This window comes from Stenella coeruleoalba, assembly GCF_951394435.1.
Source record: "Stenella coeruleoalba genome assembly, chromosome: 1".
NCBI lineage: Eukaryota > Metazoa > Chordata > Mammalia > Artiodactyla > Delphinidae > Stenella > Stenella coeruleoalba.
In genome coordinates, this window is record NC_137169.1 from 45,103,432 (window position 1) to 45,131,332 (window position 27,901).

The 27,901-nt window shown below is 50.7% G+C and overlaps 1 protein-coding gene across 6 annotated transcripts; it reads right to left on the reverse strand.

Annotated features, from left to right (window-relative positions):
- Nucleotides 1-6,513: 6,513 nt before the first annotated feature.
- CYB5RL (cytochrome b5 reductase like) lies at nt 6,514-27,881 on the reverse strand. Of its 6 annotated transcripts, none has more exons than XM_079926514.1 (7): nt 27,743-27,881; nt 22,198-22,473; nt 21,156-21,304; nt 18,322-18,409; nt 14,837-14,941; nt 10,875-11,078; nt 6,514-7,053 (listed from the first exon to the last, which is right to left on the reverse strand). In XM_079926514.1, exons 2-7 carry the CDS (start codon nt 22,387-22,389, stop codon nt 6,850-6,852), a joined length of 942 nt encoding a protein of 313 aa, XP_079782640.1. In that variant the 5' UTR covers nt 22,390-22,473; nt 27,743-27,881; the 3' UTR covers nt 6,514-6,849. The 6 variants fall into 6 exon arrangements, with proteins under 6 accessions (XP_079782640.1, XP_079782639.1, XP_079782641.1 ...); XM_079926513.1 differs by having other exon boundaries at nt 27,739-27,800; XM_079926515.1 differs by lacking the exon at nt 27,743-27,881 and adding an exon at nt 27,321-27,367.
- Between the last annotated feature and the right edge of the window lie 20 nt (nt 27,882-27,901).

The following is a 27,901-nucleotide window of genomic DNA, read 5'->3' on the forward strand; positions in this document are numbered from 1 at the left end:
AGCTACTGCTCTCAACATGGTGAGAATTAAGTGAGATAACTTAGTGGACACTGTTGATGTGCCACCTCTGTCACCCTGGCCCGGCTGGAGGAACACGCACCGGGGGCTTCCTGCGTCTCCCTGCCTGGGGGCTTCTCTGGCTGCCAGGCTGAGCCCACACCTGGGAGGCCACAAGAGTAGGGAGTTGGAACAAGCCTCAGCCCCAGAGAGACAATGGCTGTTGGTGGATAAACACCCCAGCTCCCTTGTCCCTGGGTCGGGTAGTTCTGAGTGCCTTCTGCGGTCGGTGGCAGGACCCCGGCGGATGAGCTCCAGCTGTGCGCGGGAAAGCTGCCCACCAACACACGCTGTGCTGGCCTCCCTCCCCACTCCCTCGCCGTGCTTCCCTGGATCCCCTCCCACGTAAACTTCTTGCACCCACATCACCGCTCAGAGTCAGCTTTGCGGCACAACCAGCCTGAAACAGATGACTCAGACCTGGCGCTCAGGAGACCTTCAGCAGGTGCTACTTACCTCCATGCTCACTTTTCCGGAATTGGACGTCTTCGAGAACACAGTCGCGACTCCAGCTGAACCACCACCTGCGCATCAGCATCATCCAGGAGCAGGTGCGGACCAGAGGCCTGGGGATGCAGGGAGTGGGAGGGGAGTCGGGGCCGTGGGCGCTAGGGCACCTACCACAGGCTGAGCCCCTTGGAAGCACGGGACTAGAGTTGTACAATTACGTTCTTGTGTCCCAGGTTCTACATTCCATTGTCCACCCCACTGTTCAGACTCAGGGCTCTATGTCCAGCATAGAGGCTTCAAGCCCCAATTCTGTGTGCCTTGTTGCAAAGACTCCCCACCATCACCCCCCTCCTCCCCTCCCTCCATGTCCTCTTGTGGGTGGCCAGGCCAGAGGTGAAGTTCCTCTGGGTCCGGGCGCAGGAGTTGATACAGGCTCACCTGCCCAACAAGCTGGCCGGTGTGGTCTACCATCCGGCCCTGTGTGCCCACCTGTGCCGAGATCCAGGACCTGGTCAAGACTGTCACCCCGCCCTGCTACAGGCTGGTGGGGAGCAAGGGACAGGACGGCGTGGTGGTCTCCAGCGGGTGCCTGTGGGACCCGCATGCAGACAGCTTTGCCATCTCCCACTACGTGAACCCCACGCTCTTCAGCATGGCACTGGTGCATGCCATCTATTTGGAGTGAGCCCTGTGGGATGAAGGCTCTGGGACCTTCATGGGGCCCTGTACCAGAGCCTGGCAGGGAAAACTCGGTCCCATCAGTCAGTGACCTGGGAAAGCAGCACCCACCCAGGCAAGGCCAGCCGCTTCCACAGCTCTTGGTCAATGAAAAGAAAATGAGTCAGGTGCCTCTACATCTGCCCTCCTCGGGCCACCCAGACCACACACACCGCTGAGTTCTTTTGCGTCTGGCTGGAATTACGTCATCCACGTGCGGCTCCTGGCGGGCTGTACAGATCAGAAGCTCTGAGGGGCAGCTATCTATGTCTTTGATTAATAAAAAATGGGAAATAAAATAATAATGACTTAATACATGCAATTTGGGATCAAAATCTTCCAAAGCATGGGGAAAATAATAAAAAAGGGAGTTCTTTTTTTTTAAAATAAATTTATTTATTTATTTTTATTTATTTATTTTTTTGGCTGCCTTGGGTCTTCGTTGCTGCACGCGGGCTTTCTCTAGTTGCGGCGAGCGGGGGCTACTCTTCGTTGCAGTGCATGAGCTTCTCATTGCAGTGGCTTCTCTTGTAGAGCACGGGCTCCAGGCACGTGGGCTTCGGTATTTGCGGCTTGTGGGCTCTAGAGTGCAGGCTCAGTAGTTGTGGCGCATGGGCTTAGCTGCTCCGCGGCATGTGGGATCTTACCGGACCAGGGCTCAAACCCATGTCCCCTGCATTGGCAGGTGGATTCTTAACCACTGCACCACCAGGGAAGTCCAAAAAAGGGAGTTCTTGATAGTGAAAAGTTTGAGAACAAGTGCTGTCGTCCAGAGACCAGCATGAACCAGGCACTGCTGGGGAGGGCCTCCAGGGAGCGGAGAGGAAGGGGGCTGGTTCTCACACTCGCTCCGGGCCAGGCACTGTGCTTGGGCATCACATACGTTTCCCTCATCCTCACACAGTCCTGGGAGATGGTGGTACCATCTCCACTTTATAGATGAGTAAGTAAACTGAGGCCCAGAGAGGCCAAGTTACTTGCCCTGTATACCTACAGAATCACTAAGAGATTTGAACCTAGGTCTGCCTCACTTAAAAAATGAAAACAAAACACAATAAAACAAAACAAAAAGTCCAAAACTGTGGTGTCTGGAAAGTCACTCTGGTTTGAGTTTACGAGGAAAAGAAGAGGGACAAGCAGAGGGAACAGCATGTAGCTATGGCTGCTGGGCACGGTTTATACCATTGACTGTTGTGACTAATCAGGGCACAGGGGAGGTACTCACCGTAGTTTCAAATGAAAGACTGAAAAGCTTGGAGGCATAAAGGGGCACAGCCTATCCTGAGGTGGGAGAGAAGGAATGAATGTTTTTAAGCCTCTAGTTTCTGAAGTACTTTGACCAGGAATATTTAATCTTATTTTAACAAATCTCTAATTATGGAACTATTTCAAACACAGACTAAGATAGAACATTAATAAGCAGACAACGGTGAACCCATCACCCAGATTTACCAGATGATCGTACTCTGCTGTATTCATTTCAAATATTTATATAGTAAAGTGACACAGATAAAAGCCCTCATCCCATCCCATCCCCCTCCCTTCTCTCGGTCAGAGGTCACCACTATCCTTGAAGTTGGTCAGTCTCCTTCCTGAGCATTTGGTATTATTTTGTGTTTTTAAACTTTCCAAATATGGCTATCTTACTGTGCCTTTCCTTTTACAATCTGGTTTTCACTCAATCATTATGTTTTTAGGATTTAGTCTATGCTGATACATGTAAATCTAGTTTACTTACTTCAACTGTTGTATGGTATTCCGCTGTGAGACCACATAGAACAGTGCCTTTCTCCATTTTCTTACCGATGAACATATAGGTAGTTTCCATTCTTTGCAGTTTCAAACAGTACAGCAGTGACAGTCTTTAAACACGTCTCCTGGTGCACCCTCGTGTCACATACAGCCTTTATAACAATTGCAGCATGTACCCCTGCGTGACCTTGGAGAATTGTTTAATGTCTCAGAAGCTTAGTTTCCTCATCAGTAAATTGGGGTAATAAAATAGCATGCATTTTGGTGACAACTGCATGCTTCAATGTAGGTGAAAAGCCTTTTGCAACCTGTAAAGGACTCCATGAAATGTTAGCTGTTTATCATTCAGGTGTTTGACATCCAGGATGTACTGAGCACCCTTCCACGCTGGGGACACAATGAACAGGGACGACCCCTGACGTGCTCACATGCATAAGAGACCGCTTGATGGGTGCAGCAACAGAAGAACGCGCAAGACTCTACTCAGTAACCTAGCCTGGAGTATAGAGGCAGGCAAGGCTTCCGAGAGGCAATGACACTAAGCTAAGTCCTCTAGAGACAAGGAGGCTTAGGCGAGTGGAAGATGGGAGGGTGGAAGGCTGGCCCAGGCAGATGGAGCAGCAGATGTGAAGGGACTGAAGGACGCAAGAGAACGTGCTTGGAACGTAAGAGTTGAAGGGAGGGGTAGTAAGACAAAATGAGCCTGGAGAGGTAAGCAGAGCCACGATGCTGTACCCTGAGGGCAGCAGGGAGCCACTGAAGGATTTAAGCAAGGGAGTGATAGGCTCAGATCTGCGTGTTAGAAGAAGCAGTCTGAATAAGCTCTGGAGAGCTGCAACACTGGACTCACACTCAACAACTATCCTACACTTAGATCTCATGTTAAGTATTGGGTTGGCCACAAAGTTCGTTCCGGGTTTTCCATAACATCTTACGGAAAAACCCGTATGAACTTTTTGGCCGACACAGTGTTACCACTACAATTTAAAAAATTGGGTCTGGTCACAGTGTGAAAGGGGGTGTAGGGGAGAGGCCGGAGGTTGGAGGCTGAGGATGGGAATGCTGCAGGCAAAACATGATGAGGGCGGAACCAAGGCAGCCACTGATTTTGCCACCAACACCCTGATAGCATCACCAGGAGAGATGGGAGGAATGGGCCAGCTCACCCTGAGCTGGGAACCTCACCCTGATTCAAAGAGGTTCATGCGCACACACTCCACCTAGTCCCCTTCTTGGACTCACTTATCATCTTTCGAGGCACAGGACCCAGCCATGAGCTCTCAAGTTTCCGGATGGTATGAGCCCTTTGGCATCTTGGCACCCAGGGCGTGGCTGGGTCTTCACCAATGTCCCATACGGAACCCCACCAGCATCTAGACCGCACAGATCCCACATGGAGTGAGGGGAAGGGGAGGGTGACACATTCTAGGGTAAGAGGGGCTGTTGGTTACCGCTGGATAGTAATAGCTAAACATCAAATATCTAAAATGGGAAAAGACAGACATACAAGAACTGCCCCAGACCCCTCACTCCCTAAGTGGGGACCACCTACCACGCCTAACTGTGAGTGAGAGGCCTCTACCCTCAGTGCAGCGGTGCGTCCTGGCCTCCCCTAGGCCAGGCTAGAGCATTGGCATCCATTCTCCTAGCGCTCCATACTTCCCTTTTTAGCACACTCATCCCTTTAGAATTACAACTTTAATTTCTGCCTTCCTTGTCGGACTATAAGCTCCCCGATGGAGCTTCCCAGAACCGCACCCACCTTGTTCATTGTTCTTCCCTCAGTGCCTAAGAGTCTGGCTCCTAAGAGGCCCTCCAGGAGTATTTGTGAGTATAATCTATAGGACGTACTGAGGGAGGAGAAAGGGTGGAGGAAGATGCATAGATTCAGAGGCCCTGAGAAAGAAAGTGCCTTGCTCAAGTCACAGGAGAGGCCGAATGAGATCACAGTTCCTGCTCGGGACCTCCGCCTCTCAGGGAAGGGCCTCCCCACTGATTATGCTATTCTGCAAAGAGGCTTTGCAGCAGACCAGCATCTCCTGAAGCAGTCCATGGAATGCTGGTCTCAAAGTGTTCTCTAATTAAATAAGCTTAGGAAACTCTGGGTTAAACAAAATGGAAAACGTTTCTTCACCACTGGACTTTTCAGAGCCTTTAATATGTTCGTGTGCACGTGATTCCTGGTGAAGGTCACATGCAGTATTCCCCACATCTATTTGACCATGGAATTCTGTCTGTGAAGCTTGGTTTCAAACCTTTGGCACCATCCCCCAACTGCTTGCCATAATTATTTATTGAACATGGCACAGCAAGGAGATTTGTTGCAACTTTTTGGGCAGTGCAGGAAAACTCTGTTTCACAAATGAAAATGACTCCAAGCTCCAAGATATAAATAGGATAAAAACAAAACTGTTCTGGTCGGAAGGGGGCCTGGAGATCCCACCTGGCCATTCCTTCACTGCTGTCAGGCCAGGAACTGTAGTGTCCTGCAGAGCCCAGTTTAAAAATCACTGGTACTGAACTCTGAGGACAAGGCTCACATTAGAGACCTGGCTTCTGATACTGGCCTTGCCATGAGCTGTTTTACCTTGGGCAGGTCACGTGGCCTAGCTGGGCCTTGGTTTCCCCATTGATACGATGAGTCTGGTAGATGGGATACTTTTTGGAGTCTTGAGCTTTAACCTCTGATATGATGAGGGCTGTGATTCTATGACTGCAAAATTCCAACTCTACGATTCTATGGTTCTTTGATTCTGAGATTCCACGGCTTAATATTCCAACTCTGGGACTGCCTATAGCCAGCCTGAGCTGGTGCAGCATACTGGAGCCCAGGCTATAGAAAGCAGAATTCATGAACTGCGGTGCACTGCCCAGGATTGCTAAGTTCCCTGCGGAGGGCATGCCCCATGAAGGACGGAGGGGGTGGGGTCTGGAGGAGGTGGGGCGGGGGGAGGGGGTGCCTCAGAAACAGCAGCAGCTCAGTGGGCAGAGCAGGGAGAAGGACCCAGGTCTCCGGACTCCTGCTCTATCTTTAGATCTCCATGGCAACCATCACCAGGGCGCTGCAGCTGAAGGCACGGCTGAGCTGGCTGCCTGCAGGAGGGGGAGGCATTTGCTTCCATGGCTCTTTTGCTGGGGAAAGGACTCTGGGCTGGGCTCTTGAGCCAGGAAAAGGAGACTGAGAGTGAAGCCTTTTGCAGCACAAAAGACCTGGTGCCAAAATAAAGGTAATCTAGGGCCCCACCTTGTTCTGAGACATGCTCAGGTCGCAGAACCCACGGCCTTCATTGTGTCAGGCTCACGGCACTGGAGGTACATACAGCAAGTGCCTCCTCTAGCCTCCGCTATGGTCATTCCCTAACCAGTGAGCACCTCACCTCTAGCCTCCGCTATGGTCATTCCCTAACCAGTGAGCACCTCACCTGAGCCAGCCCTGAGGTCACAAGAGACACACATCTCTAGGGAAAGCAGGCTTTGGCACAGGCATTACAGGGCAGGGCCCAGTGGGAGCCCCTCTCAAACCCTTGAAGCTGAGGAACCAGGAAAGCCCCTGCTAGTCCTTCTCCTGCCAACTCCTACCCAGCCAGGACCTGGCTCCCTCCAGGGAGTGCTCCCTGACTCCCGGCCCGATACTCTCCTCCCCAAGGTTCCTGCAGCTCCATCTCCCCCCTCCCAGGAGGATGCCTGTTTGAGGGAGTCAGGAGCCGCGTGGGGTGGATGAGAAACGGAGGTGTGCAGAGGTAAAGACATTTGTCCCAGGTCACCTGGAGAGTTAGCGGCAGTCTTCCATTCATGTCTTTGGATTTCAGTCTGTGTCCCTTCCTGCGTCCCAGTGCCAGGTCCCTGGCCTGAGCTTTAGAAGGGAGGCCAGGCCTAGAAGAGGAAGTAGGAGTCCTCGGCCAGGCCTGCGCTCAGCAAGTACCCAGCCACGTCCTTGGTAAACTCAGCTGAGCCGCAGACCAATGCAAACGGCTTTCTCCGACAGGAGCCGACCAGCTCTTCAATCAGGTCCTGGCCCAGGCGGCCAAAGTGGGTCTTGTCCCGGTAACTCCAGGGAAGCTGCTCTAGGGAGTTCTCCTGGGAGGATGAGAAATAGTGGGGGTGACTACTGGGGGTCCTCAGAGTTCACATGGCCAGCTCCTCTCTGGCCAACAAGGACACTGAGGCAGAGGGGGTGGGAAGCCAACCTTCACCCAACCCCACCACGGGCCAGGCACTTCCTCACACTGGGACTCACATCACCCTCACGGAAGCCTGTGGGTAGGTAGTCATCCTCCACAACAGCTGATGCACAGGGAGGAGGGATGCCTCTCAGGGCACACAATGACAGGGGCAGCAGCAGGACCAGAACCTGGGGCCACTGCACCTGTCACTCAGGGGGGATGTTTTCTCACCATGACTGTGGGTCTCCTAGCATCTTTCCAAGGTTATCCATCACCATCACCCTCGGAGCATAACTTTTGTTCATTTAAGATTTCAATTAGCTTGTTGAGTTAACAAATGTTTACTGAGTGACTCTGTGCCTGGCCCGGTGCTAGGCAATGGGGATACAGCAGCTGCCCTAAACAGACAGGGTTCCTGGCCCCATCTGGCTGTGTGTATCAGAGATCCTGGGCTGCAGTGCCCTAACCAAGAGAAGGGTTTATTTCTCTCACATGAAAAGGCTAGAGGTAGTATTCTGGGGGTGTGCAATGCCCCAGGCTCCTTCTCTTTCTGCTTCTCTAGACTTAGCTTGTGACTTTCATTCCCAGGGCCACAGAAGAAAATCTCCACTACTTGGAAGAATATCTTTTAAGTAAACATTTTATTGGAGTATAACACATGTATAAAAATCGTAAAGTTTATATAGTTTGGAGAATTTTAACAAAGAGAATAAACCATGTAACCAGCGTCCAAAACAAAACAGAACCCGCAGCAGAACAGGACCATCACCTCTGCAGACCCTATCGAGATGAACTTCTGGTTCCCGGGGCCAAGCAGCGAGACAGGATGGAGAGAGAGGGGTTGGGGTTGGAATCCAAGCTTTGCCACCATTTTCTGGTGAGGAGCCATGACTTCTCTGAGCTACTGAGATGAGCGCAGCGGACGGGGAAGCGCTGAGAGGGCCTCCATGAATGCAGGCCTCGAATCTCAGGCGCACTCACAGAGCTCATCGGACCCCGAGGGCCTCTGAGGACAGTGCTGTGCTGCTGACAGGGGACACTCTCTGATGATCTGCATCTTCTTGCATGCCCTTCGTGCTCTGACCTGCCCAATGGGCCCTCGAGGGCAGGAACGAGTAGGGCCCGTTGGCCTTGCCCCTCCTTCCCAATGCCCGATCCCCCTAGGCCAGTTAGGTTCAGTGCAGCTGACCTTGACTGTGCACCCAGAGATGCATGGGGTCTGGTTGCTGCTCAAGTGGGGAGGGGACCCATAAACAATGATGATGCAGTGGGGTGGGTGCTAGGAAGCAGAGCCTGGGCCGTGACAGCAGAAACACCTACACCAGCCTGGAGGCTCAGGGAAAGTTCCCAGGATGGAATTACACCTTAGCAGAGAGATGTGAGGGATGAGTGGGCGTTAGGTGAAGAAGTGGGAAAAAGTGTGCCTGGCAGGGGGAACCATACGAGCAAAGACCCAGGAGCCAGAAAAGCACAGAGCACTTGCGACCACAGGCAGACCAGTGACACCAGAACGCAGCATGCAGCCGGAGTGGGCCGGAAGGCGAGGCCGTGGAGGGCTGGCACATAGCCTTGAGAGCGGTGGGGAGCTAGGGAAGGACAGGAAGCAGGGCAGTGATGTGGTCAGAGCTGCCCTTCCGGCTGCAGGATGAAGGACAAATCGTCAAGGAGCGGCTGGAGCAGGGAGATCCTTGATGATGCTGTCGCTATGGCCCAGGCAACACCCGGAGTGGAGGAAGCATGGACAGGCAGGAGGCATCCCTCACTCCACCATCCCTCACCTTCCCCAGCTATTGACAGCCAGCCCACTCACCTGCCCAACCCCGGGGCACTGGCCTCATCAAAGCCCCGGCCCAGGGTAGAAGGTCCCCTATTGCTGGTGAACTTTAACTCTGCCCTCAAGCCCGGGCTCCAATGCCATCTCCTCTGTGAAGCCCTCTCTGCTTGCCTCCAGCACCCTGAACACCCTCCACAGCACCTATCCCTGTGCTGTCTTACACTGACAAGCAATAAGAGCATGGCCTCGCCACCAACTTGCTGTGTTACCTTGGGCAAGCTTCTTAACCTCTCTGTGTCTCAGTTTCCACATCTATTAAAAGGCAATGATGGCAGTATAAGCCTCCTAATATGGTGGTGGGGATTAAATGAGTTAGTACACATGAAGTGCTTAGAACAGTGCTAGGCACAGAGAAGGTGCTCGATGAAGGGGAGCCCTTGTCAGCCATCTCCGTGGCTGTCTCCACACATATAGATGAGCACCTGGAGGGCAGTAAGAGGTCATCTTCATTTTTATTTATTTATTAAAAAAATTTTTTTCGGCCGCCCTGTGTGGCATGTGGGATCTTAGTTCCCTGACCAGGCATTGAACCCCCGTCCCCTGCAGTGGAAGCACAGAATCTTAACCACTGGACCGCCAGGGACGGCCCATTTTCGTTTTTAAATCCCTGGCACCTGGCACGTGGTGGGGGAAAGGAAGGCTGGCCAACCGCCAGGGCAATTCTGCCAGGTGCCTGCCTTCCTGCCACCTTCCCCGACCAGCTCTTAGGCAGGGCTGAGCGTGCTCCCGGCAGGAGTGGCCCTTCCCTCGCCCCTCTCCCCTCGGCTGGACCTTAGCCCTCTGCTTCATCCCTGACCTTGGGCGCTGCTGTCGCTGCTAATGTTCACCAAGCACGACCCTCTCGGTGTTCACGCCACAGAGCATTCTGCCCTGTGCACAGGCCTGTGGACTCTGGCCCCGGGCACCTCAGGACCTCTGGTTTCCTGACACCCTCCCCCACCCAGCCACAATGTCCAGGATCGTGTAAGTCTTTAGGGACACTCTAAATCTGTCTCAAGAGGAAACTGATGACAAGGGTGCTCCAAAGTACAGGGTAATGAGGCTGACCCTGACCAAGAGAATGGAGGGGAGGCACCGGCAGGGAACCTCAACCCAGGGCATGCAGGAAAGAGAAATAAAGCTACAGACCAGGCGAAGGCCAGTGAACAAAGATAGCTGAGGGCCTGGCTTGAGGTGAGGTGCAAGACAGCCCTCCACGCTGCGGCCCTGTGGGGAGGGCCCAGAGGGGCGGCTTGAATGAATGGAGGGGATGGGGAACCAGAGGGAAGAGGGCTCAGGAGGCAAAGCTGCTTCCAGCTAGAGTGGCTGTAACTTGGAGGATCTGAAAGCAGCTTTGTTCCCAGGTGGGAACAAAGTGATGTGGAAAAGACCCTAACAAATGCAGTGAACTGGACCCGGTTTACTCCACCAGCCATTGCCCGGGTGAGTGCCTACTCCGTGCCTGGTGCTGTGCAAAGCACTGAAAGCGGGGTGATCCAGACACGTGGTCCCTGCCTCAAGGAGCTACCACAGCCAGAGGACGTCTGTGCCTGGCCCACTGATTCTACAGCCAGGCCCCCCGCCCATACAACAGAGGATGCCAGAGGGTGGATGGCAGGCAGCAAACCATGGTGGGTGAGAGCTGGCGCTCTGGAAGCAGACAGTCTCGGGTTCGTATCCTGGCTTCACCCTGTCTGGCAGCACGACACCAGCTGGTGCCTTCACCTCTGAGCGTCAGTTTCTTCATCTGCATAATGAACACGGCAACACCTGCCTTCCTTGCCAGGCACACACTGGGGGTTCCACCAGGGGCAGGGATGACTATTACAGCACAGGGCAGAGAGCCCACAGCATGTCCTCAAGACGGGTGCAGGGAACAGTAGAGTCTCAATCAGGGAAGGAAATCATCCCCCTGGGCTCACCTGGCTGAGTACAAAGAAGGTGCGGACATTCCAGAAACGAGCCTGCTCCCGGAGGAAGGTTTTCAGGTAGATGCCCTCAAAGGTCTTGAAGCAGCCCACCAGGGTGATGAAGGTCTCATCCTCTGCGTTGTCTGTGATGCTCTGCAGGATGGGCACCATGGGGGCCAGGCCAGTGCCAGCAGCCAGCATGAGGAGCTCACCATACTAGGGAACAGGACGGTATATGACAGGGGTGGGCTGGGAAGGGGTCTGACCCCAGCCATCCACTACGGGGGCTTTTCTTGGGCTTGTCTGAACTGGATGGCACTGCCCTTCCTGGGTGTCCCACCCATCTGAGTTCGCCTCTCTACCTCCTCCAGAAAACCATCCTTGCCTGTGAAAGGCTACAGCTTATGAGGTCTATGGAACAGAAATCATGGAATCTGGAGGCTGAAAGGGAACATGATGGTGCAGTCATCCTGCAAGTGGCTTGGCTGCCTTCTGAAGCATCCCCTCGGGACTCTGCTTACATACTTCTGCTGATAGGTAGTCCACTACCTCCCAAGGAAGTCTGCTCCATTACAGACTGACTCCCCGTGCCAGGGAAGGCTTCCCACCTGACACTGAGCTGACACCTGTTCCCACCAAAGCTTTGCTCTCCCACCGCCATCCCAGCCCTGCCCTCTGGGCTGCTTCCTCTGCCCCAGGGCAACCCTGCAGAGATCGGAGGCCCCTGGCTTGGACCCTGAGCCTGCTCATCTCTGGACTAAATGAGATACTATACCTCAGTGCCTGGCACAGAGAGCCAGGCAATCAAAGTGAGCTCCCAAGAGGCACCTGTTCCATCAGCTCCCCATCACCAAACCTGTTTCCTGCCTCTAGGCCTCTTTAAGATCAGTGCCTAGAAGGTTAGTGCCTGACCCGCACAGTGTGGTATTCACCGACATCCTTCTAGAGATTAGGCCTCTGTGCACAGTCTGAGTGTTCACCAGCTTTAGTAACAGCCACTGCACACCACACTACTGCATGGAATGCTTCCTGGACTATCAGGAGCCTGGCAGATCTGCAGGAAAACCCCCAGTCACGCGATCTGGGCACGTTCTTTCACCTCTCTGAGCCTTGGTTTCTTCACTGGTAAGAAAATAACAGCACCTCCCTAGAATAGCACCTATCTCAGAACTGTCATGAGGATTAAAGAGATGACATAAAGTGTCTGGTATGGGACTTCCCTGGTGGTACAGTGGTTAAGAATCTGCCTTCCAGTGCAGGGGACACAGGTTCGATCCCTGGTCCAGGAGGATCCCACATGTCACGGAGCAACTAAGCCCGTGCGCCACAACTACTGAGCCTGTGCTCTAGAGCCCACGAGCTGCAACTACTGAGCCCGCATGCCGCAACTACTGAAGCCCGCGCACCCAGAGCCCATGCTCCGCAACAAGAGAAGCCACCACAGTGCAATGAAAAGTAGCCCCCGCTCACCGCAACTAGAGAGAAAGCCCACGTGCAGCAACAAAGACCCAATGCAGCCAAAAAAACCGAATACATAAAATAAAATAAATTCTAAAATAAAATTAAAAAAATAATCAAGTGCCTGGTATGGAGCATGGGGCTTAATACAATCAGATTCCTTCCCTCACTGAGCCCTACTGCTAGCCCATCATCCTGTCCTGTGTTCATGCTCTCCCAGCCTCCCAGTCACGGGGTGTGCCATGCTCCCCCTTTCTCCCATCACTGCTCAGGCTCTCCTCTGGGGAGCCCTCTCTGAGCCAGGGGCAGGTGAGGGGTCCTTCCTGTGTTCCCACAGCCCTCTGTGCATCCCTCTTCACACTTGTCACACTGTGTTGTTGTCATTTATTTGTGGGCCTGTCTCCCCATCAGACTGTGAGCTTCTGGAGGACAGGACTCATCTGACCCATCTCTGAGCCCCCAGGGTCCAGCACTGGCCTGGCCCTGGGTGAATACCTATGATAAGTCTGTGGAATGTCTCAGGGCTGACGTGATCCATCTGCATTGAAGATGACTGCAGAGTGGCAAGACTGGGCTGCATCCCAGCATCCTCACAGGAGCAGAGCCAAGCCTTAGCCACAGTTTCAGCAGCCAAGTGTTCATGTGTGACACACCATGTCTTTTCCCTCATGGCTGGGCCCTACACCCTCCCAGACAGGAAGTGCAGGGCTTTCCAGTGGGGTCTGTGGATGCCAAGGTAGTAAGGTATGCCAAGGTATGTCCAGGAAGATGGCCTGCAGGTATTCTTTATTTCTTCTTTTAGCTTCTTTATTTATTTTTTTTATTTAAAAATTTTTTTTTGCCTGTACCAGGCAGCATGCGGAACATCCCCGACCAGGGATCGAACCCGTGCCCCTGCCAGTGGAAGTGAAGAGTCTTAACCACTGGGCCACCAGGGAAGTCTCTTTTAGCTTCTTTATATCTGCTGAATTTTTTTTTGGTAATGAACAGGTACTGCATTTGTAGTAAGGAAAATACCAATAAAAGCTATTTTTAAATTAAACAAAAAGAATGGACCCACAGACATAGAAAACAAACTTATGGTTACCAAAGGGGAAGGGAGAGGAGGGATAAATTAGGAGTTTGGGATTAACATATATACACTACAGTATATAAAACAGATAACCAACAAGGACCTGCTGTATAGCACAGGGAACTATACTCAATACTTTGTAATAACCTATAAGGGAAAAGAATCTGAAAAAGAATAGATGTATATGTGTGTGTGTGTGAATCAACTGTACTTCAATTAAAAAAAAAGAATGGAGAGGAAAAATGATTTGTTCTTTTCCATTTGTTTTTGTTTTGCTTTGTTTCCCTAATTATAAAGGTAACAGGTACTCATTATGGATAATTTGGAAAACATAATGAAGAAAATAAAAATCACCCATAATTTCACTACCCAGAGCTGCTAACATTTTATTGTTTTTTTAAAAAAAATATTTTTTCTGGGGACTTCCTTGGTGGTCCAGTGGTTAAGACTCTGCACTTCCACCACAGGGGGCCTGGGTTCAATCCCTGGTCGGGGAACTAAGATCCTGCATGTCATGCGGTGAAGAAAGAAAAGAAAAGAAAAGAAAAGAAAAGAAAAGAAAAGAAAGAAGTAGGAAGGAAGGAAGGAAGGAAGGAAGGAAGGAAGGGAATTCTTTAAAAATATATATATATTCTCTGTGCAATTTAACTTAGTTTCCTAACATTGTATATTCAGTTTACCTAGTGTTTGTCTCTTGATCTTACAGCTTAAGCATTAACATCATTTATAAACATAATTTTAAAATCCAAGATAATAGTCTATCACATATCTGTAACCCAGTGTACTTAACTGTTCTGTTGTTGGATGTTCAGTTGTCTCCAATTTCTTGCTTTCATAAATAAAGCCGCCATGAACATGTGCAAGAGGCAGCATTTTGGATTCTTTCCATAGGACAGACTTCAGAAGTGGAAGCACTAGGTCAAGGGTGTGAAGATTCCTAAGACTCCCAGTGCATACTGTCAAACTGCTTTCCAGATATGCACCAACCGATGAGAAATTACTGATTCTTCCTGGGAATGTCAGGGGAGGATGTGAACATGCCGTGAAGATGAGGGGAAGAGCCTTTGGGTTGGGAAGCAGGGGGTTCCCAAGCAGTGAGCCACAGGGTGTATTTAGGGAGTGGTCTCATAGTCTTGTAAATGGAACGTGAAACTGGAAAGGTATCTGAGAGTCAGATGGCATAAGGGCCCTAAATACCTAGCTCATAGTCTGAATTTTTCCAAGCAATGGGCAGGCAAGGATGGTTCTGGAACATGGGCAGGCAGTTTTGTTTCTTAGCACCTATTCCCATCTCCTCCCATGTCCAACCCCAAGGATACTCTTGGGATTAGGTTTGGGCTCAAGAAGAATGGCACAGTGAGATACTATGGCCTGAAACATGAGAACCACATTCCTGAAAGCTAAGCTGGGAGGGGTCTCCTGAGGACTCAGTGAGGGCACTGACCTGGTTTGGTTTATAGAAGAAGCCTCCAAAAGGTCCTCGCCAGAAAGCCGTGTCTCCTGCTTTCCAGGACTCCACATACTGGGACATCAGCCCTGTCTGGTAGCACTGGGAGGAAACGAAGGGAGACCTCATTAAGACAGGCACATGTTGCCAATACAAACCACATCAGCCTCGAAAGTGGAGCCCTTCCTGCACTCCCAGTGCTTTCCACGTGTTGTGTCATTTAATCCTAATTATCCATGAAGTTGGTACTGTCGTTCCCCGTTTTCAGATGAGGCCAAGAAGCTTACACAGAAGGTAAATGGTAAGACTGGGATGAGAATCCATAAGACCTACGGCCTTAACTACAGAGGTCTCAAACCAAATAACTACAATGGCCATGTGGGTAACAGAACTGAGTGAAGAGCTGGGTATGAGACGATTGATGGCAACTAGCAGTCTCAGCAATAGGGAGACAAGAGTGAGTGGTGGGGACTACAGTAAATTGGTGAGTGAATACTCTTTCTAAAGGAGGAAACCACTCTGCAAATTCCAGTACACAGTCCGTGGGGCCAGCGATGCCAGATCTTCTGACTCTCTAAGGGGGGAAGGAAATACATATTTTTGTGAAAATTTTCCCATTTTTGAAATGTTGGCAATTAATTCAAAATTTTAAAACACCGTGCAGGCCAAGACCAAATATATTTATGGGCTAGAGTCCGCCTCATTTGCAATCTCTGCATATCCCTGCACTGTCTTCTGGCTGGATGAAAAAAGTGAAGATTGTGGAGGGGATTCCTCCACGGGGGAAGTGCACACTGCCCTGACTCTGTCAGGCACCATGCTGGGGCTGCAGGGGAGACAGCTGGACCTTAAGCTCCATGGAGGCAGCCAGTGCCTGAGTCATGGAAAGGACTTAAACATCTGAATGAATGAATGAACCCAGATTCAGGCCCTCCCTTTAAGGAGCTCACAATCTAAGAGGGACCTAAGTCTCAGGCATATAAAATGTAGAGACCACCTAACCCCCCGTGAGAAGGATGAAGTGCTAGGAGAGCCCTGAGGAGGTGCAGTCACTTCCAATGGAGTGGGATCGAGGACAGCTTCCTGGAGGGGAAAGCTAAGCTGGACCTTGAAGACTGGGTAGACTCAAACTCACTGGGGATGCGGGAAGGAGGGCAGAGAGAATTCTGGGCATCAGGTGTGGTATGGTCAGGGGTAAGACAGCCCAGGAAGGGTGTCTGGAGAAATTATAACCAGGCTTGAAGGAGAGACTGGGCTTTGGTCACCAGACATGCTTTTAAGCACCCACAGCTACTTCTGGTACCATCCCTGCCTTCCTTGGGCACCACATGCATAAAGCAAGGCAAGTCTTCTGCTTACCTGAAGAGGTCTGGGGAGGAGGCTACAGTTTTTCTCCTAAGTTGCTGGAGGCTATATTTCAGCGCACGCCTTGTTTTGTGGCCCCAGCCTCAGGGAGGCACAGCCCCAGGGGTGGCCTTAGGGGCCCTATGCACAGAGAGCACTCAAGGAGAAAGGAAGGATTTTTCTGTGCCTCTGGCACCCACACGGAGCCTGGCACACAGTAAATGCTCAATACACACTTGTTAAACAGAACTGACACTGAACTTGTTCTTCCACTTGAGATCATATTACCCCAGGGACCTTGGGACAATGACATCATCTCTCTGGGCTTCAGTTTCTTCATCTGTAAAGTGGGGAGAATATGACCTACTCTGCAGGGTGATTATGAGGTTGAAACGAGATAATTAAAATAAAGAGCTAGAAGCAGTACCTGGTGCCCAGAAGGTGCCAGAGAAATGAGAGCTCCTCCTTTCCATCTACATGGGAGGGTAAACCTTACAAAACCCGCCTGCCTTCCCAATTTGCAAAGACATTTCCAGATCTTCCCAGCCAGCGGCTTAGGGATAATTAAGCATCTCTCTAAAGAGAGGCTTTCCGGTAAACGAAGGAGAAAATCAGCCTTGCAGCTGGGAGAAATCCAGCTGCCCTGAAGAACTGTCTCCAGGCTTATCCTTTCAATAGAAACACACCCAGACAAGCAGCTTGGGGAAGCAGGCCATTTGGAGAGGATTTGTGGAATCTCCCAGACAAACAGTTGCGTGGAAAAGGGATCCCATCCAAGCTTATGTGTGAGGGAATAAATACTCCAGCTCTGAAGGCAGGCGGGGATGGTTGGGAGCCAGAGACGGTGCTGGGGACCTGGAGTCAGAAGGCCAGGGCTCACCTTCCAGCTGTACTTCTTACTACCTGGGGAGCCTCAGGCCCTCCTGGGGCCTCAGTTTGCTTATCAGTGAAATGGCGATAATTCCTGTCCTACAAGGGAGACAAAGGATGTGAAAACTATTCCTAAATATAGGTGTTCCCTAGGATTCCATTTGGGAAATGATCTAGAGCTATGTATTAGGCTGACCCATATGAAACTGCTGTTTCTGTAAGTCAAAAATGTTAGCATGTCAGCAATTTCATGTAGTTCAACCTCATTGTTTTTGCACATAATTGGACCTTCATGACGTCTTATACATTTGTTGCCTATTCCTTGGGTCTCTGGGATATTTTGCATCCAGCCCACTTTGTTCATCTCATCTCTGCCAATTTCCCCACCCATCTCGGCTGCCCCTACAAGCAACTCTCCTCCCGCCACTCAGACTGGGTACAGTTCCCAGAAGACCCTGCTCTATTTCACCCCTCCCTGCCTTCGGTTATCCGTCCCCCTGGAATGCCACTGCTAACTTGTATTCCTCCCTCAAGGCCCAACTCAAATGCCCCGACCCCTGCCAACCCACCTGCGAGATGATTTCAGGTTACTTTGGCCCCCAAGGTCCTCCATGTCCCATCTTTTGCCTACAAAAGTGTTCCAGGACAAATGACTAACAGTTCCCCAAATCATGCCTCCTTTGCCGCTGTACGTGCTGATACAGCACTCAGAGCTTCCTTCCCGCTCCTGAGCTTAAACATAGAGCTCAGACACACAGCTTCCTCTGGGAAGCCCAGCTCACCTTCCCTGCAGCCCCAGCTGCCCTGAGTTGGGTTGGGGCCTCCTGTCACAGCATCTACCACCTTGTACTGTCCCAGTCTGGCCCCTATCTGAGGGCGGGCACCGTGTCTGACTCTCCCTGGACACCCGTGCCCAGCACACAGTAGGTGCACATGACTTGGTTCCCCTTTTCCCGGTTCAGTGCTTACACTTCATCAATAGGGAAGAAGGTGAGGAGGAATGGCTTTACTTTTCTCAGTCCAAGCCTGTTTTCCATAAAATCTATCAGGAACATGCCCTCTGTTGGTGGACCAGTAGCCTCCTTTCCCCAGGAGAGGAGGAGATGAGAAAAGGTCTCTTTCATTGTCCTTGCTCTTCCCTCAAGCCAGCCTCCTCCCATGTGAGCGCTGGCTTTTCCCATGTCAGAGGGCAGTGCCCCACCCAGACCAAGCTGGCAAATGGAGGTCCAGTCCACAGCCTCTTAGAGCATCCGTGTGAGTTGGCTCACCTTGATTAAAACTTCAAAGTATCCTTTTGCGTTGGCAGGGCTGATGGGCGTATAGGCTCTCTGAATTTCTAAGCCATCTACTATCCCTCTGGGAAAGAGAAGCACTCAGTCAGGCAGTCAGCCAGTTATTCAACAAACCCTTAGAGTACCGAATCTGTGCCAGGCTGGTGAGAGTGAAGGTGGGGGCCCAGTCATCCCCAGGGGTCCTCATTGAGGGGCAGGCAAGATGGAGCAGAAGAAAAGAGCACTGGGCTCCCCCCACTGCCACGTGCTGGCTGTGAGACCCTGGGCAGGTCATTTAAACCCTCAGCTGCCCCTTCTGTAAAATGGGGACAACTGTATATGCCCCTGCTGTGTAGCTCCACAGGGGTCACAGATGAAAAAGTGCTTCAAAAAGTACACTGATGGGCTTCCCTGGTGGCGCAGTGGTTAAGAATCCACCTGCCAACGCAGGGGACACGGGTTCAAGCCCTGGTCTGGGAAGATCCCGCATGCCACGGAGCAACTAAGCCAGTGCACCACAGCTACTGAGCCTGTGCTCTAGAGCTCGCGAGCCACAACTACTGAAGCCCACGCGCCTAGAGCCCGTGCTCGACAACAAGAGAAGCCACCGCAATGAGCAGCCCGCGCACCGCAACAAAGAGTAGCCCCCGCTCACTGCAACTAGAGAAAGCCCGCGCACAGCAATGAAGACCCAACGCAGCCAAAATAAATAAATTAAAAAAAAGTACACTGATGATGTGAGCTATTTTAGGACATCACTGGGGTTTTTCCTGACGTCTCCTCGACCACAGAATGATCAAGATAAAAATAACTATATTTAACAAGCGTTTAACATTTATCAAACACGACCGCATGCCAGGAGCATCAGAAGTGAAAGGATCCTCAAGGGTGCCTTAGTCCAAAGCCTGACCCCATGCATGAATCCCCTCCAGTGTTATCAACAAGGGGGCCGGGAGCACGACCGTGAGTAATAATAAGAGCAGCATGTTGTAGGAAATGCCTAAGATGCCCCAAGTATACTATATGCAGTGTCTCATTTATTTCAAACAATAACCAAAATGAGGAAACCAAGGCTTAGAGAAGGGATGTCACCTGCCTGAGGTCATACAGCTAGAACTCATCTGTAGCTGTGTCTGCCTCCAGGTCTGGGCTCCTTACCACTACTCAGAGCTTCCCTGGAGCACCTAAGCACTCCTCTCTCGAGCCCTACTATGTACAAAATTTTCTTCTTTGAGGTATGCAAAGATTAAAAAGGCCTGTCCCAATGTATCAAAAGTTGGGCAGAAATATTCAATAAATGCGTACAGAAAAAACAAGGAAATAACAAACAGAACATATGGCATGGCTCGGATGCAAAGGGCACTGTGACATTTGCTATGACAGGGGTAAAAGTGACAGGCACTCTCACCTAGGGAACCTCAGAAGGCCTTGAGCTCAGAAGGTCTTAAAGGACAAGCAGGCCACTAACAGGTAACAATGGGCAGGAAGTAAAGTAATTCCAGGCAGAGGGAACAGCCTGGGCAAAGGCTTAGAGGTAGGATAATGTAAGGCAAGCCAGGAACTGGCGAGTGGACCTCGGGGCTGGAACAAGGGGCACGTATGGGGGTGGTTGGGGGTGTGTGGAGAAGAACTTGCTGGGCAAGGAGGCTGGGGCCTTGGGTTACAGTGTCACTGGGGAGGCACTGTGGAGTACCAGAAGGGGGCTGAATGAGGAGGGATGTGGTCAGCTGCATGTGTTAGGAATGTCACTGGACTGACAGAGAGGGGCCAGACTAGAGGCAGGTAGTTCTGGGCATCCCTGACTTATGGATGGAGGGTTGCTTGGGCTGTGACCTGTCCTGTGGCCCCTCTTGTCCACTGGAACAGTGACCTTTAAGGACCGTCAGCCAGGCCACAGGCCAGAACAAGCTGGGCACAAACACCAGGGGTCAGTGCGAGGCAAGTACTGGCTAGACTTTCCGTCTCCTTTGATGGCTCTGCCTCCTCTTGCCAACACCATAAATGCTGGAGTTGTCAGGGTTCGGTCCTACCTCCTTCCCTCTTTCCATGCCCCACGTGCTCCCAAATGCCATCCAGGCATAACAATATACCTGGATGATTCCCAGATCCACGTCTGCAGCTCAGATTTCTCTGCTGAGCTTCAGACCCAGAGAGTCAACTGCCTGGCAGCCACCTCCATCTGGAGGTCCCAAAGGGTCCTGTCCCTGTGTAGGTGGAGGTGGGGATCAAGGTGGGAGAAGAGTACAAAAGTAAGCTGGAAGGAAGAAGGAAGTTCAGAGGAATGAAGGGTGTAACTCAGGAGGCGGGCTGTTTGGGTTTGAATCCTTATTAGCTGTGTGATACTGGGCAACACCCTTATTTTCAACAACAGTGTCTTCTCTATCAACTGGTGCTAATCATATGAGGTTAATACCACAAGCTCTGGAGCCACACTGCTTGCTTTCAAATCCTGGCTCCAACACTTCCTAACTGTGTGATCTTGGGGAAGTTACTAAACCTCTCTGACTTCAGTTTCCTCTCGGGCATGACACTGGTGTCTACCACACAGGATTTTGTGAGGGATGAATGAGCTTATACATATGAGCACACAGAACTGTGCCTTGGATACGAAGTGCTAAAAAAGTGTTTGCTGTTACTGTTGTTATTATTTATTATGAAAATGCATTATCTAGTTCAATTCCAAGAGCCCTCTGAGTCACGTATTACTATGTTTATTCTGAAGATGACAAATGGAGGTTTAAGGAAGGTTAAGCAAGTTGCCCTAGACCACACAGCTAGCAAATGGCAGAGCAGGGCTGCAAAGCCTGGGTCCTCCCACTACCTGAGTGTACCGTAGGATGAGGTGCTGGCCAGGCCGCAAGCCGAGCCGGCTGTTCCCAGGTAATGCAAACCGGACAAGGTAGGTGTCCTTAGTGAGTCTGTCCGTGGCACTGATGCAGAAGGCTAGGAAGGTCTCTGGGCTCAGCTTGGAGGGACAGCTCTGCAACAGGAAAAGATTCAACAGCTAGAAGCTGGGACTCAAGAGACATGCAAGCATCCATGGGCAACCTCCCCACAAGGAGAGGCTATCAAGGCCAATAAGTTTTCTCTGTAGTAGCGTAGTCCCGCCTCACTTCCTTTCAGGCTCTAAGAATGCCAGAACACTTTACATTGAGCTCACCCTGCTCTGAAGCCTTGTATGGCTCCCCTCAGCCCCAGGATAAAGTGCAAGGTCCTTAACTGGACACTCAAGGGCCCTGTGGATGGGCCCCAAGTCTCATTTTATCTCCCAGGCATCAGACACCAGACTTTTCTCTGTACCCCAAGAATACCCTGCGGCTCCCTACCTGTGAGCCTTTATTTGCTCGAGCAGTGCCCTCTATCCAGAACACTCATCTCCAATGTACGAAAGACCTACCCATCCTTCAAACCTGCTAAAATCCAGATTTGCACAATTTAGAAATTGATGGGACCTAATGGATGATCTAATCCAATATCCTTATTTTATATGTGGGGAAACTGAGGCCTGAGTGGTAGTGACTTATTTGTACAAGGTCACACCATGAGCAGGGACTCAAATTCATGTCTTCCAAGTCTCAGGCCACTGTCCTTAATATTCCACCCCACCTCTACCTCCTCCGGGAAGTCTTCTCTGAATGCCACGACTCACAGATCTCCCTCTCCTGTAAAATGCCCACACCCAATTCACTCCTGGGACCTCCCCTAGCCACCTGCCCCATTCCCCATTCACCAGCTCAGGGCCAGGCTTTGAACCTGGGTCAGTCTGCTTCCATTAAGCTCACTCTTTTCTCTCTGCTGTACAGAGTCAAAGGAAGCTTCCGCGAGCAGGTACACTGCACAGGGCTGAGGCCAGGTGACGCTGCTCCCCCTCACCTGTGTCTCTTCTCCACTCAGCAGGCTCCTGTCCTTGCTGGCTCGGGCTGCCTCCCAACTTGCTAGGTCTCGCTGGTAGAGGTCAAACACGCAGGGTGAGCAGCCACTGCCGCAGCACTGGGAGGGCAGGGGCTCCACCGGCCGAAGCTGCAGCCAGGCTTCCTCGTCGTCGTCTTCCTCCCCCTTGTCCATTGTCAGTGGGCCTTGGTCAGGCAGGAGGTGTGGGCAACTGGGTGCTCTTCCCAGAGCAGGCCCAGGTCCTCCTCCCTTGCCAGCCTGGGAGAGGGAAAACATGTGGTTACACTCTGGTCACCTCTATTCCGCTCATTCTCCCTGAGGCCTGCAGGTGCCAAGCTCTGTGTGAGCACTGGGGACAGGGATGAATCAATCCTGGGATCTGCTGCCTGGTGGGGGAGGGAGGGAGACAGGGCACAGCGATCGGAACGGGCAACCATGGTTTCTTGACCTCTTCGTGTGCTCTGAGGACTGCTGGATTAAGATTACATAGAAAATCTCATTGAATTTTTAAAATATTTTAAATGATGAAGTACAACATTTATGTACAACTTAATATTTATAAAAGTTATAAAAATAACTTTTTATACAGATAAATTATATACAGATAAATTATACAGATAAATTATAAATAAAAATAAATAAAAGAACCCTTTCGTAAGCACCATTCGCTCAAGTAAAAAGAACCTTGCTGGCATCCCAGAAGCCACACATTTGTGTTCCTCCCTGATCACACCCCCGCTCCCCATTAACCACCCTGACTTTTTTTTTTTTTTTTTTTTTTTTTTGCGGTACACGGGCCTCTCACTGTTGTGGCCTCTCCCGTTGCAGAGCACAGGCTCCGGACGCGCAGGCTCAGTGGCCATGGCTCACGGGCGCAGCCGCTCCGCGGCATGTGGGATCCTCCCGGACCGGGGCACGAGCCCGTGTCCCCTGCATCGGCAGGCGGACTCTCAACCACTGCGCCACCAGGGAAGCCCCCGCCCGACTTTTGATATAATCATTCCCTTGTTTTTCCTTAGTTGTGCCACCTTTATTTGCAACCCTATCCACTATTTATCAGGTTTGCTTAGTTTCTACCTTTAAACAGAATCATATGAATGCATTCTTCTGTGTCTGGTTTCTTTCACTCACCACTGTTGGTGAGTCACCTGTCAAATTGCTGCATCTCATTTAATCTTTACAACAAGGCCAGTCCTGGAGGTGTCATTTTATGGATGGGAAAACTGGGGTCTGGAGAGGTTTAATAACTTACCCAGGGTGACAAAGGTCCCCAAATTATGGCACTGGGACTTTAATTCTGCTCTGTCTGGTCTCAGAACATATTGTTCTTCAATTACAGGAAAACAGGAGGAGGAGGAAATCATGATGGTCCAGGTGAGAGGTAGTGAGGACCTGGACCAGGGGAGCTTCAGGGAGGATGAGAGGACAGTGGTCAATTAGAGAAATCCTGAAGCAGTAATTAACAGGACACAGAGACTGATGGATGTGAGGTGAGCAGGTGAGGGGGATAGAAGGGACATCCAGGTGTCTGGCTTGGATCCGTGGGTGGATAGTGGGTCCAAGAGAAGCTGAGTTTTAGGGGAAAGAGAAAGTGGGGGAAATGGCTAAGTTCAGTTTGAGGTACACTGAGTGCCTGTGGGACATCCAAGGGCAAAATCCAGCTGCCAGTTGGATTAAATAGGTCTAGGTACCTGAGTCTGGAGATGGAGCTCTGGGTAACTGACAACAAGGGAGGGATGAGTGGGTAGAGGAAGAGAACAGGCTGGAGCCTCTGAAGGCCTGCTTGGCTTCCTGCTTCCTGCAGCACTCACTGCACTTGGTCCAGCCCTGGTCACTGTAGGTGCTCAATAAATGCTCTTCCAGTGAATGAATCTCTACCCTATAGCATTTCACACTGTTCAGAAATTACATGTTTACGTGGTTTTCTCTTCTTTTGAGACTGTGAACTCCTTGAGGGCAGAGACCTGTTTTTTATTCATTTTATGAACTAGCACAGTGTACATTTAAAAATATGGATGTTATATGAAAGGAAGAAGGAAAGGAGCTTGGTTTCAGGGCCATTAGGTAAACATTGTCTGAAAGAAAGATCAGGGAGGAAAATTTAAATAGTTATGATTTATTTTGAGATGTTTCTGTGAGGGCAGTTTGGGATTTATCAAGGTTCTCTGTCTTCATATGTGGAACTATACAGTTTATATAGAAATAGACTTGGTCATCTCACCTGTAAGGAAACTATTCATTGAAAATTCCACAGGCAGGGACTTCCCTGGTGGTCCAGCCGTTAAGACTCTGTGCTCCCAATGCAGGGGGCCCGGGTTCAGTCCCTGGTCAGGGAACTAGATCCTGCATGCTGCAACTAAAAGATCCCGCATGCCACAACTAAAGATCCTGCACACTGCAATGAAGATCCCACACGCAGCTATGAAGATCCCGCGTGCCGCAACTAAGACCCGGTGCAGTCAAATAAATAAATAAATATTTTTTAAAAATCCACAGGCAAATCAAAGTAAAAGAGGGTCTTCTCTCCCTCCTGTCTGAGAACAGAACTTAGGGGAAGTCTGATGTCCCAGAGCATTATTTGATGTAAATATCACTCCTCCAAAAGCTCCAGTCTTAGACTTCCCTAGTGGCGCAGTGGTTAAGAAGCCGCCTGCCAACGCAGGGGACACGAGTTCGAGCCCAGGTTGGGGAAGATCCCACATGCTGCGGAGCAACTAAGCCTGTGCACCACAACTACTGAGCCTGCACTCTAGAGCCCGTGAGCCACAACTACTGAGCCCGCGTGCCACAACTACTGAAGCCCATGCGCCTAGAGCTGGTGCTCTGCAACAAGAGAAGCTACCTCAATGAGAAGCCTGCACACGGCAGCGACGAGTAGCCCCCGCTCGCCGCAGTAAGCCTGTGTGCAGCAATGAAGACCCAATGCAGACAAAAATGAATTAATTAATTTAAAAATATAAATAAATAAAATTTAAAAAATAAAAGCTCCAGTCTTTGATTTCCTCCTATTCATTCCTGCCTCTTAGACACTTACTGGGCAGGGGCTGTTGAATGAGGTGCTGGGACACAGAGGTGACTGACACTCATCTCTGTCCTGGAGGAGTCATCCACTAAACAGATAAGAACCGGGATAAGATAGAGGCACTGCCTCACTCAGTCCTCTCGACAGCTGTACATAAGTAGGCCATGCTCTTCCTCATTTCACAATGGAGAAAACTGAGGCCAGGAAGCAGGAGTGGTAAAGTTAGTGCACATACCTGGTCTCTTAAGACTCCAGGCTGCTCTTTCTCCCTGGATTTCATGCTCTAGAGGGCAGAGGAGAGTGTCTTCATCTCCAATTCCCAGTGCCTGGCACTGGGCTGGCACAGAACAGGGACCCAACTTGCCAAACTGCCACGGAATTTTATAGGCACCCTGGAGCTTCCCAAGGGCCGTAGCTTCATTCGTGCATAAAGTGCTAGAATCAAGGTGTGCGCCAAGTCTGTGCAAAAGCAGAGGAGCAAACCACCACACCTACTAGAAGACAGTGAAGTCCTGTTTCTTGGTTACCAATCACTTCCCAGGAGCCCTAACCTTTAAGATCTTTCCCACTTTTCCTGCTTTCCACACCCATTTACACTGGAGCTTCCCATGGGCCCAAACGATGTGCTTCCAGTCTCCCCCTACACCATCAATCAGCACACCTCCCACCAGCTCTGATCACAACAGTCCCCTGCTTAGCAAGCTTCAATAGCTCCCCACTGCCTACAAGATACAATCCAATCTCCTTGTGTGGTGCCCAGTGTTCTTCTGATCAGAACTTGTCCAAATTCTCTTACCACTTACTATCATTGGTTTTAGAAGGGTAGTTCCTCTGTGTGCAATAAATCTTTCTCTTATAGAGGAAAGGCTGCTCTTTAGAGAAAAGAAAACCTGGTTCTACTGCTGGTTCTATGATTTCAGGAAGGTTTAGCAGGTTGAGAACCCCTTGAGGGCAAGCAGTTATCTTATTCTTTCTGTATTCTACCACCAAGCACAGGCCTGGCATATGCAAGGCTCAGGTGAGTGGTGAGTACTCAGTTTACATATAAGGTCTGGGAGCCAGGCGCAGTGCTAGGTGCTGGGATACAGCAGAGGTTAATAAAACAGGGGCTCTACCTTCACAGAGCTTGCAGCCTAGCTTGGTGTCACATCAGGTCAACCCATTTTTCTTGCATGTTATGTACCAGGTTTGTATTAAGAGTGAATGAGATCTGATTCCCTCTTTATGCTGACTTCTTACTCCCAAAAGGTATTTCAGAGATAAAGTGAGGTAAGTGAAGGAGCCCTATTGACTGTAAACTGCTGTACAGTGTGAGGGTTATTTAGCCTTCTTTGCCTTAAATTTACTTTCTCCATGTTTTACTAATCCCACTTTCCCTAGTATTTTGGAAATTAGTAGAGAAGCTGGCCACGTCAGTCATGAATTTTAAAGGCCAGGTTCACATCTTCTCTCAGCCTCTACCTTTTCAGTCTAAGAAGCCAGGCCTTGACATGTTGTTGCCTCTGCCTGGATGACACTCCTCACCCTCAGGCCTTGCTTCAAGGTCATCTGCCCTCAGAGCCCTCCCTGAACCACCCCCTTCTCATTCTCTAGAAGGTACCCTATTTGCTTATTCATCACATCATTATGTATTCATTCATTAAACATATATTTACTATGTGCCAGGCACTGGTCTAGGAGCAGGTTTCACAGCAGTGAAGAAACAAAATCCCTTGCACGCATGGATCTTATTATATTCCAGTGAGAGCGTGATTAAATAAAATCAAAATAGAAAACATGTTATGTTAGTGTTAAATACTGAAGAGAAAAATAACTGGGGGAAAAGGCATATGAAGTGTGTGTGTGTGTGTGTTGCAACTGCTATTTATTTACTTTACTTGCTTTCTGTCTGCATCTCCCACTAAACTGTACGCTGTACATCGCACACCTGTTTTATTCACCAGTGTAAACCCGATGCTCAGCAGTGCCTGACACTCAGTGGGCATTTGATAAATACGTGCTGCGCAAGGAGGAAGGTACACCTCCGCCGCTCTGGCCCTGCTTCTAGGAGGCGAAACGCGCCATTCCGAGGAAAGGAACTCACTTTGGGCGCTTGGGAGGAGGCGTGCAGTGCAGCGCGGTCGGGGCGGCGCCGGCGTGGTGCAAGGGCCACGCTCAGGCTCCGCGTGAGGGCTGGAAAGGCAAGGAAATTTACGGCGTACCCACCGCGCGCTGGGTGCTGAGCTAGTTTAGGCGCTAGTTTAGACGCTAGTTTAGGCGTTTCTATCGCTATTTTTACAGCGAGTGACTTTAAGGCTCAGAAGGAAGTGCCCTGCCCAAGCTAGTTTAGGCGCTAGTTTAGGCGTTTCTATCGTTATTTTTACAGCGAGTGACTTTAAGGCTCAGAAGGAAGTGCCCTGCCCAAGCTCCAATTGCTCGTTAAGCGATCAAGGTTGTCCCGAGTTCAGGCTTGAAGTCCTGAATCTCTTCTCCTAGTCCCCCTGCCCATCACAACCACTCACCTACCCTCCTGCGCTTCCCCGGGGAGGCAGGCAGGGTTCCACCTGTGGGAAATCGCTGACGGCCTGCAGGGTGGGGCAAGACGAGGATGCCCGAACGATGATTGGTTAAAGTGGCTGCCACTCATAAAACGAGCCTGGGCGTTCGGCTCCTTTCGTTCCCAGC

What these genes read in the sequence shown, in the direction of transcription:
- CYB5RL (XM_079926511.1), bottom strand. Translation starts at nt 25,517, where the DNA reads ATGAAATCCAGGGAGAAAGAGCAGCCTGGAGTCTTAAGAGACCAG. An exon ending in GGCCAGCACCTCATCCTACG is followed by an intron (nt 18,410 to 21,155) that starts GTACACTCAGGT and finishes TCTCTTTCCCAG; the next exon opens with AGGGATAGTAGATGGCTTAG. An exon ending in TCTTCTATAAACCAAACCAG is followed by an intron (nt 11,079 to 14,836) that starts GTCAGTGCCCTC and finishes CCTGTTCCCTAG; the next exon opens with TATGGTGAGCTCCTCATGCT.